We start from the raw sequence: 11,630 nt of genomic DNA, 5'->3' as shown, positions 1-11,630 counted from the left end.
GCACTATTCATTTCAAGATAGAAACATGACATCATTCTCACACCCCTCACACATGATCAGCATTCCAGTCAAAGATTGCTAACAAGTGCACAGTTGCCATTAGTTTATTAGAGGTTGTTGACATCGAGGTTGTAAATGCCAGCAGGTTCCAGTTTGTGAAGATAACATGATGCTGTGAGATATAGCAAGACCGCTTGAATGCACTAAAAAGCTGGCCTTGAATCTCAGACTCCAAAGAGGCTCTACAGACACTGTTTTCAAACCTCTTCTTCATTTAGCATGCTACCTTCAAGTTAGAGGAAACGGCAAGATTGACATCAACTTTATGACATCTTGGACAATCTAGTTGAAAACCTCCTCTGAGTAACGCTGGAGTAGGTATTTACGTATACCAGCTCGTACCTCGGAAACACTGACAGCCGGGTGCCATCTCATCACGGGTTTTCCATCCGGGCCAACCAGGAACTTTTCAAAGTTCCACTTGATGTCGCTGACTTTCAACGGATCCCAGAAAAGCCTGTTGGTGGGGTTACCAAAGTTGTCCGAGACCGGAGGACAGGAGCTCTATTGAGAGGCCAGAGTACATACAGGTAGGTGAGGAATGAAGGCATTCTTTATTGACAAAACCAATTACCTGCATTTTGTTTTGGTTCTGAAGGAAATTCTGGGTCATCCACTTTTCAATTTAATGTACAGTAAATACTGACACAAATTGTTAACTGAACTCCTGTCATCTGTATAGCTATGATAAACATCATTGGTCTTCTGAAGCATTTGACCCAATGGTAACATATACAGACTGAACAACGGGGGTCCAATAACTGACCCTTGAGGCACCCAACATCATGGGCATTTGATCAGATTTGAAACTTCCAATCATCACAAAATAACTCCTTTCCTCCAAGTAGGACCTTCACCATTTTAGGACTGTTCCATTTAATCCCGTCATCAATGTTTCCAGCCTTTTCAACAATATATTTTGATCAACTGTATCAAACACCGCACTGAGATCCCATAAGACTAACACAAACAACTTCCCTTGCATCCATGTTCAATCTTATGTCATTTCGTAGCTGTGCTGTTTCTGTGCTCTGATGAGGTCGGACACATTTATTGAAGAGTCCCTTTGAATTAAAAAAAAAAGTGGCTGAGTTGATTAAAATTACTTTCGGAAATCATGGTTAAAAAAAGGGAAGGTTTGAGATGGGGCTATAATTTGCTAACAGGGAAACATACGGTGCTCTCTTTTTTTTGAAGAAGTGCTTAGACACCAACTACATTAAAGGGTTTAGGAAGCTCACCTGACTGAAGTGAGCAGTTGATTATTTGCTGCAACTTAGTTAGCAAAGATGCCACAATAGTTTGAAATAAGTCAGATGATATTGACTCAAGACAGCTAGTTGATGGTTTCAGCTGCTGAACCAAGTCCATGATACTGTACTGTGTAGTATATATCTATTTTTGGATTCTCTGTCAAATTCTGACAAGGTAATGGAGTTATTCCTGGGTAGTTTTAAGTGTTGTGTCATTTTGGGGATTTTGCTGGTTTGAACTGAGGTTTGGCCTAATATGTTATACTTTCTTCAGGAACATAGCAGGCAAATTCATTCCAATTATCTGTTGAGAGAAGTTGTGGCGCTATTTAATTTGGAGGATTACCGGTTCATCAACCAGAGCAAATAGTGTGTGTTGTTGATGTTCTTGCTAACAATTTCAGTAAAGTCTTGTCGAGCATTTACTAACTCTTAAAATTGCAAATGCATTGTCTATACAGGTGTACTGAGAAACACAGGAGTACATTTTCAGCAAGTTGCAAAAACCTACCTTGAGGAAGGTATACACTCCTTGCTCGTCTTTCCCATTCACATCACCTTTCTCAAACAGCAGAAAGTTTGGAACAAAGTCATTACCGGGTCTGACATGCCTGGAATTCAAACAGGGAAGCTTATCAGAGGTTAGTCTTTCAACACTTCATGAGCTGCACCTTGGAAGCAGGCCCGAATTCCCTCTTAGCTACAGTCTAGTACAGAGTCTGTGTCCTCCCTATAAGATGACTGATAGAATATGAGCTGGGAATTCTCTAGTGAAAAGGCACCAAAAGAATGACTGATTGTAAGCAAGCAGATTAAATAAAGCCTTGCTGACTGACAGGATTTAGAGTTACAGTGAACCTCGTTTATCACGGGGGTTACGTTCCAAAAAGAACCCGGGAAAAGCGAAATGCATGAAGTAGTCAGTGTAACTGCCCCAAAAGGTTTTCTTCCTATTTTAGAAAGACTTGAGGAGTCGACCGATGTTGAACAGCCTTGACGGTCCACATGTCCATCGGTGATGAACACCAGTTTTTGGTGAAAAACGATCACAAAAATATACAATTACACGATGTGCAACATACCTAAATGCATCTCAATACCACTAAACACAGACATGACCTTCTAAACAGGAATTTAGGAGTAATTAGAAGCAACCGAAGCTCTTGCCAATGCACCTCACACTTTCGTCTCTTTCCTCAAACATCAACATTCATCACTTCGTGACACTCAATGCAATCTTTAAATATAACAGCAGGGGGCACAATAACCTAAATAAATATGGAGTCTTTAGCAAATAACATATCCTGTCATTTTACTTGCAATCGTGCAGAAAGGTACATTATTTGAATATTATCACGAACTTAGAATCACAAGTTACAGTCAGGTTTTCTTACAATTATTATCCAACATAATACTGTACTATAGAATGAAACAAAGATCAAAACCTGTTTTTGTTGCAAACATAAATTTGGCAAGATGTACAGACACGAGGTGCGGAGACTGTTGACATTGGTCTAAAGTCCCTTAGCCAATCGGGATGCAGAACACAATGCACTGATTAAATGTAAAAAAAAAAAAAAACGTGAAAGGTGAACAGTGTTATAGCGAGCTTTCACTGTATTGCAAACGTCACTAGAAGGGTCCAGATGAAATTCTCACAGCACACTTAGCACTGCTTAACCTGAGAGCTTACTTCAAAGCTGGCAGGATATCACGGTTATTCCCAGGTTCCTGTTTCCCAAATTGATTGCAAGGGAAGCCAAGAATAGTGAGGCCATGAATATTCATCTCCTCCTGAAGTGCATTCAGCTCTGCACAAGACAGGAGATACATTCCGCACACTTAAAATATCACCCTTAATATCTTCTATGCTGACATTTCATTTGCGTGTTTGGTCACTTACCAATGTACTGAAAGGTGTAACCTCAGTACGTAGCCACGTTGACAAAGAGGACAGTCTTTCCCGCGAAGTGACTGAAGTTAATCGAGCGACTGCCATTCAAAGGCTTGGCCTGGTATTGGTAGATGGTGCCATTTGCGGGTGGGAAGCACCGCTGGGGGTAACACATACGTTCATTCTGATTGACGAAGGGCGTGCAGGGAGCACAATAATTCTTTGCAGAAAAACACACAATTCATCATAAAAAAAGACAAAATCTAACTTGTGCAGTATTTTTCTGAAAACTCAGATACTGTTGGTGCTTAAAAGACTGTGAAATGAGAAATGGGAGAAAAGGGCCTTGAAAAAATTTTTAATAATAGCAATCACAGTATTGAGTTGGGAGGAGGCGGGGTCGCGATCAGATTATTTTTCAGAATTGTTAAACCCTACTGAGGGCGCTTGTTAATTAAGATGTGTTTGCAAAAATGCAATTCATCGCTCTTATATTGATATGTTTGGAGCAATTTTCTTCATATCCTTTGCATCCCTCTTTGTTTTCCTACAGACTCCCTGTCCATGTGCACAGTGCCATCAGCCCCTGATCTGTCAAGCAATCAACCTATTGGGCTGACTGATACTTTCTACTTTTATCGCTTTTGTCATATCGAATTCCCTTCGATCTCAAGTGGCCTAAAACCTGACAAGAAAAATGTAATTCTGTTACTAAACTAAACCGCTGTCCAGCAGACGATACATTTTGATTCTATTTGTGAACAATGAATCACAAACAATTTGTGTTGAAGTAAAGACACATTGAAAGTACAGTAGAGGAAAGAGAAATGATTCTCAAAGCGTGGTTCGGATGACCATTTGGCCTGGCTCTTAAAAGAGAACCACAGGTTGTTGCTTTATTCTCATTTTGTTCCGTACGATACATTATTACAATCTCAATCATTGCCTACCTGTGGAGTCGTCCCGTTGACTGGTCTTAGAATAGGTGTTACTTTTTCTGTCACTGAGGATCAATATTTATTTCAAGTTAATTTAAAACCCTCGTGGCCTGCAGCAAGGGGTGCCATTTGTAGGGTAGTTTAGTGCTTGTCGGTTTGCTCAACTGATCTGAAAAAGGAACGACTCAGTTGATGTGTGAACTTGGAATGTTTTTTTTTTGGGGGGGGGTTAATCTGATGCGCTCTTAAAAAATTTTCAGTGTGCTTGCACAGCTGCACACCACTTACATGCACCCCTAACTATAGTGGTATTCTGCGTTACTTATTCATGGTACGCAAAGAATCATTGAATTAACTGTTCTAACTGTGCACAATGTTAGTGTTTTCTTCTTAAATCTAATAAAGTACCATTTTAAATACATTTTAGGTGTATTTAACCTAACCCTAATTTTGAGTGCAATACACTTGTAGTTAACAGGTTAACTGCTAGTGTATATAATCTGCTGTTAAGTAAACGATATACTAAAGGACCAAGTATGTATTGAAAAAACAGTCAAATGTTCTATCTGTAATTCATCTGAGACGTAACCCATAAGGCAGGGGTCGGCAACCCAAAATGTTGAAAGAGCCATATTGGACCAAAATAAACAAAAAAACAAATATGTCTGGAGGTGTAAAAAAATAAAAAGCCTTCTAATGAAGGCAACACATGCTGTATGTATCTGTATGAGCTATATTAGCCTGCTATCAACATGACTAAGTTGGCTACAAATACACAACGAGCATTCATGATTAAAAGGGTTTTTTTTCCCCCTGCAGCTCATCCTGTAGAGGAGGGGTACCCAAACTTTTTTGATGGAACATCTACTTTTCGTACAACCAACCTCCCGCGATCGACCCGTTCCCGCACACACGTGCACACGCACACACTTACACACGCATGCTGTAATGAGCAACAGCCATAGCGGCCGCTAAGATGAACGAGGCACAGGACGCACTTTTGTAGCGTGCTAACTATCGCAGCTCACGTGTACAGTTTAAAAATGCTTCTCTTGGCCGCCCAGATTCCCATTCTTAGCAAGTACCCTCAGTGAATTGTACATGAAAGGCAGCTGTATTTTTTTTTATTTTTTAAATTTTTTTTTACAACAGCCCCTTTACTGGCATCCCGCCCTGCTAATAGAAACGGGTGTCGCAGGCTAGGATGCAAATATTCAATGACAAAATGTTGACATTTAATATTTATTCAACACATTTTTACAGCATTGGAAAACGTTAATAATGTTTGTGTCATGTTTGTCCTCTGACAGAAACCATATTAAAACAAAAACATATTTCCCTCCCATCTTTTTCCCTTTTCAAACATTTTTTAATAAGCTCTAGGTAGCCACTGGGGGCGCTAAAGAGCCGCATGCGGCTCGGGAGCCACGTGTTGCCGACCCCCGCCTTAAGGGATAAAAAAAAACCACGTTATTTTATTCACTACTTTTGAAAAAAAATCATCAGCCAATTATTCAATTATTGGAATATTAATCCGCCAAATATCAAAATCGACCTATGGGGAAAAATACAATTCCATATCGGTTTGTTCATATTCAAGTATTTAAGCACACCATTTATGTTCAAACCTTGCATAATGTTACCACGGCTTACTAAAATATTCCATGTACTTTTTAGAAATAAAGCAGCTGCCTCGTTTATTAGTGAACACTTTAGTCTACTATACCCTTTATTATAATGTTAGTCACGATGGTGCTACTTGGAGACCTACGTATTTTTATTAGGTGGTACAGTAACACATTTAAAAAAACATCGCTGGTACTGGGTGTACAACAATTAAGAGTAATACTGATTATATTATGTTATTGTATTAGTAATACTGGGCTGGACAAATGCTGGATTACAAAAACCGCCACTTGACATTGCTGATTATCACGACGCACGTCCTTTTAATTAGTACTGGAAATTCGCCCAAAACTACAAATGCGTGTTGTAAAGAGTCTTACTAATGCAAAATTTAGGCAGTAGGTACCTGCACGAGCGGAGTTCCTTCGGCGTTGCAAGGCCACAGCGGATTAAGCAGCAGTAAAAGCAACAACGGAGACGGCAGCTGCCACATCACGTCCACCTGCACACTGGGGAAATGTTAGCGTTTCTCTTTGAAAGGAGAGAGAGGCAGAGACGTAATGGCATGAGGACGCCCTTTAAAGACGCCATTGACTACAAGGAGGCGCAAATATATCAGTTATTATTTGGATCAGACTACAATTATTAATAAACATAGACACTATTCTTTACCATGTTATTAATTTTTTTTCCTACGCAAATTTTGCGTTAAATTTACTTCACAATGCTGCGCTGATAAACAAAATACCGTAAAAGTACATAAAAAAGGTTTTAAGGAAGAACCTGAAACGGAGCGCACTTGTGAAGTTAATTTGACTATCTTTAAAGATACATGTGCAAGAGGGTTTTAGAGTTTTAGTCGTTTGTGAACAACTTGCTGTTCCCTGAACAACAAAATTTACAACATGTCCGTTTATTTTCTCCAATAACAATTCTAATTGAACCGGGAAACGTATTGGTCGATCCATGCATGAAACACTTGAGAATTATCTTGTTCGGCTCCTTGTTAGAGAACACCGAGTTGTCAACTCAAGTCACAGCCCTCGATAACAAACAATTTCATCAGAAGGCTATTACTGATCTTGTGAAAGTCAGCAAATGTATAGAAATTAAATATAGGATTGGTGAAAATAGAAGTCACGATTCAACAGCTTTACTTAAGTACAAGTAAAAAGTACAGACTCGGAAATGTACAGTGGTGTGAAAAAGTGCTTGCCCCCCACCTCCTTCAGTTTTTTTGCGTGTTTGTCACACTTATATGTTTCAGATCATCAAACAAATTAAAGAGTCGTCAAAGATAACACAAGTAAACACAAAATGCAGTATTTAAATCAAAGTTTTTATTATTAAAGGGAAAACAAAATCCAAACCTACATGGCCCTGTGTGGAAAAGGCGTTTGCCCCTAAAACTAATAACTGGTTGGACCAGCCTTAGCAGCAATAACTGCAATCAAGCGTTTGCAATAACTTGCAATGAATCTTTCACAGCCCTGTGGGGGAATTTTATCTCACTCATATTTGCAGAATTGTTGTAATTGAGCCACAGTGGAGGGGTTTCGAGCATGAACCGCCTTTTTAAGGTCATGCCACAGCATCTCAATAGGATTCAGATCAGGACTTTGACTAGGCCTCTCTAAAGACTTCATTTTGTTTTTCTTCAGCCATTCTGAGGTGGACTTGCTGTTGTGTTTTGGATTATTGTCCTACTGCAGAACCCAAGTTCACTTTAGCTTGAGGTCATGAACAGATGGCCTGACATTCTCCTTCAGGATATTTTGGCAGTGTTATCTCAAGTATCTGTGTTCCTGCCATCACACCAAATGGTGGGTAGTGGTGGTCTGGTCTCACCTCACCACTCCCAACTTCTTCCAGCCACACCGGGTCAGATGACATGTTACTTTCTTTGTTTCTGGGATTTGCATGAGAGGCGTACCTCCCCGCCTCTCATTATCATATTGTCTCTATATAATCTCATGGATGTGTTTCTTTTACGCTTCCTGATTCAAATCTGGACCCCTCAGGAGCCCGAATCGATTCGTAAACTGCAGAAAAAGAAAGTAAACCCTTCGAAGGAACTGTTCATCGCCTCCAGCCTTTATTTGGTTTACCAACGTTCTCCTCGTCCGAAATTCAACGAACACGCGGGGAAGAGGAGGCCACTCTTCCCCCAACAGTAGACAGTAGAATTCATGGTTCCATTTATAACAGCAAGTCTTCCAGGTCCTGAAGTAGCAAACGGTCCCAGACAATCACACTGCCACCTCCATGTTTTACTGTTGCTATGATGTTCTTTTTCTGAAATGCGGTGTTTCTCTTACGCCAGATGTAACGGCTTTTGTCTCATCAGTCCACAGAGTATTTAATAATTTAAAAAAATTTATTGATAAGTCAAGTCAACTGTATTTATAGAGCACTTTCAAACAGCCATCGCTGCATACAAAGTGCTGTACATGGAGCAATTTAACATATACAATAAACAGTAAAACAAATCGGTAATAAAGGCGGTAGAAAGCACCAAACAGTAAAACCAAGAACAAATCTAAGTCATGCTGAGTCGAATGGAAAAGAATACAAGTGAGTTTTTAGGAGGGGTTTGAAGATGGGCAGCAAGGAGGCTTGCCAAATGTTCAGTGGGAGGTCATTCCAGAAAGAGGGACCAGCAACAGAAAAGGCTCTATCCCCTCTGAGCCTCAGTTTAGTTCTTGGTACTTCTAATAATGTCTGGTCCGCAGACCTGAGGCGCTGGGCAGGTGTGTAGGGGCGGATGAGCTCAGAGCGGTAAGGTGGCGCAAGATTATTTAGAGATTTGAAAACAAATAAGAGGATCTTGAAAATAACTCTCAAATGTATGGGGAGTCAGTGCAGGGATGCCAGAGTAGGAGTTATGTGCTCCCTCTTACGAGTACCAGTCAAGAGGCGAGCAGCGGCATTCTGGACCAGCTGAAGGCGCTTAATGGAGGACTGGCTGACTCCAAAGTAAATGGCATTGCAGTAATCGACCCGGGATGTGACAAAGGCATGAATTACTGTCTCAAAGTGTTCATGAGAGAGGAGAGGTTTTATTTTGGCCAGCTGTCTAAGGTGAAAGAAGCTGCATTTAACAACGGCACCAATTTGCCGATCGAGTTTGAAATCACTGTCCAGTTTAAGGCCCAAGTTTGAGACTGTTGACTTAAGATAAGGAGACAGGGGGCCCAAGTGTACAGGATGGGATGTACAAGGGCAACTGGGACCAAACAGTATCACCTCTGTCTTCTTTTCATTGAATTTCAAGAAATTTTGTCCCATCCAGGTTTTGATTTCTTCCAGGCAGGATAGGAGTGGCCTTAATGAGAAGGCTTTTTTTTTTGCTCAGTGGGACATAGATCTGGCAGTCATCTGCATAGCAGTGGAAGGGAATACCATGTTTCCTTAAGATGGAACCCAATGGGAGCAGATACAGCGAGAACAGCAGAGGCCCCAGAATTGAGCCCTGTGGAACACGACACAACAAGGGAGCAGTGCGTGATTCAGAGCAGCCAAGGCTGACACAAAAGGTTCTCTAAGCTAAATAGGACCTAAACCACTCAAGAGCACTACCGCCAATGCCCACCAAGTGTTGCAAACGAGTCAGCAGAATACTGTGATCCACTGTATCAAATGCTGCAGTTAAGTCCAATAAAACTAGACACACGTGGTCTCCAGTGTCATTTGCCAGGAGGATGTCATTAGAAACGCGTAACAGGGCTGACTCCGTGCTATGCATCGTCTTGAAACCTGACTGGAAGACCTCCAAGATGTTATGTTAATCCAAGAAAATTTTCAACTGCATGTGCAGCACTTTTTCCAGAATTTTTGAAAAGAAAGGCAGTTTGGAAATGGGCCTGAAACTTCACAGCACATCTGGATCAAGACCAGGTTTCTTGAGCAAGGGTTGGACCACAGCATGTTTAAACTGCTGGGGAGCTATACCAGAAGAGAGGCTGCTGTTGATGATATCCAAAACTGATGCGCCAACACTCGGAAGAACCTCCTAAAAGAAATGCGGGGGAAGAGAGTCGCAGGGGGAGCCAGATGGCTTCGTCCAGCGAACTACATCCTCCAAAAGCGTGAAGGACACAGTTTCAAAAGAATTTTGCACAGCTACACATGGAACATGGACAGAGGGGTCAGATGCGGTATTTGAGACCGGAGTCCTAGCTGTAGAGACCTTATCAATGAAAAACTGAAGGAATCTGTTGCACATCTCGGGTGAAGAATCCGAGCAAGTAGGCAGAGGGGGTTTGAGTACAGAATCTAGCGTTTTAAATAGTGCGCGTGGGTTGTGACGGTTAGCTTAAATAAGGTCAGACAGATATTCTCTCTTGGCCTCTTTTACTGTGAGCTGGTAGTTACTTTCCAAATTTGATAAGAGACATGCAATTTGTCTTTTTTTCCACTTGCGTTCGGCTTTGCGACACCCCTGCCTTGCTGCGCGAGTTTTGTCGTTAAACCAAGGCTCGGGTTTAGGTTTTGGGAGCACAGTTTTTGAAGGAGCCACCAAATCCTGCTTTTGCTATAGACCTCGTCGTATTTCGCTTTTGAACTCTCGGTACCAAGTATGTTGTAAGTATGGTTTTTATTTTGTGATTGGGCTTTCGCTTGCGTGTATTTGCTACATTGTTTTTTGTTTGCCTTCACGGTTCTTCTTTTCCTCCCTTGCCTTTCGTGCAAGCGCTTTTTGTTATTCGTTTTTGTGCCCTCTGGTCCTTGTTTTGACCAGCACTTTATGTTACTTCTTTGGCAGTGCGATTTTTGTATATTAAACCCTTTTTTTGCTACGACAAATCCAGGATGGCACGGCATGATGAGTTGAGCCAAGAGGTGAGTTCCTCTGTGTTAGACGAGGGTACGCAAAGGTTATTAAAGGCATTAGAGAAACGACTAGCAGTGCGAGGGTTAAAAATTCGGCGTTTGCGGCAGATTTCACAGCAGCATTCGATAAGACTACGTCAAATAAAAGTCTCAGGGATCATCAAGATGTTTACCATCTTTGCTTTTTGGTCTATTGATATAGATCTGAGCAGCATTTGCAGTGTTATGTTACACATATGTGACTCTCGTTGCCTATTTGTAGATTGTCAATACACATTTGTAACTTCAGTCACACATTGTAGATTCTATGCACACATTTGTGACTTCAGTCACGCATTTGTCGATTCTCGGCACACATTGATGACTTCAGTCACGCATTTGTAGATTCTCAGCACACATTTATTACTTGTGGTTACAGATACGAATTGTTTTTACGCATTTGTGGACTGAGAAACGTTTTTGTATTTTTTTTCCGACAACAATGGCTCCATACTTTTGCATTTCCTGCCCTAATTATTTGTGAAAGTGGGTTTAATTCCAGCATTGACCACAAGAGGTCAACATGGAGCTCAGGTTTGGCTTCCAGAATACAGTAGCCAACCAGTAGTGATGGGAATTTCGGCTCTTTTCGGTGAGCCGGTTCATTTGGATCAGCTCAGTGAAAAGAGGCTCTTTTGGCTCTCATACGGCTCTTTTAACTTTAGCTTTTCTTTTAAATATTTAGAACAAATTTATCATACATTTTGGTAAATGACTTGGTAAACTAAATATTCCACTCTCCTGACTACAAATAGCAACAATTATCAAGCAAAGAAAGGTGTTTTTACTTATTTTATTGAACATTAAAAAGGCTCCAAATTATAAACAAGCAGCAAAATTAAACCTCAACCAACAACAATCAAACATGCTGCATCATAACAAAAATAGTGAGTAGTAAATGCAACAGCAGCAGAGAACAAAACAAACATAAGCTCCTCCTTGCTTTATTTTGCATATCTGTGGCTGCGCAGACGCGACGGAGCTGTG

The 11,630-nt window shown here is 40.9% G+C and overlaps 1 protein-coding gene across 1 annotated transcript; it reads right to left on the bottom strand.

The window, feature by feature from the left end:
• Positions 1-88: 88 nt before the first annotated feature.
• Positions 89-6,325, bottom strand: gpx3 (glutathione peroxidase 3). The gene is made up of 5 exons (XM_086105636.1): positions 6,178-6,325; positions 3,217-3,367; positions 3,007-3,124; positions 1,825-1,924; positions 89-564 (listed from the first exon to the last, which is right to left on the bottom strand). The coding sequence occupies exons 1-5, from the start codon at positions 6,262-6,264 to the stop codon at positions 343-345; spliced, it is 678 nt and encodes a 225-aa protein (XP_085961762.1). The 5' UTR covers positions 6,265-6,325; the 3' UTR covers positions 89-342.
• Positions 6,326-11,630: the final 5,305 nt, after the last annotated feature.

This window comes from Hippocampus guttulatus, chromosome 2 (genome assembly GCF_054856545.1).
Source record: "Hippocampus guttulatus isolate MCC_2025c chromosome 2, RoL_Hgut_1.0, whole genome shotgun sequence".
Taxonomy (NCBI): domain Eukaryota; kingdom Metazoa; phylum Chordata; class Actinopteri; order Syngnathiformes; family Syngnathidae; genus Hippocampus; species Hippocampus guttulatus.
This window is presented reverse-complemented; position numbering and strand designations above follow the sequence as displayed.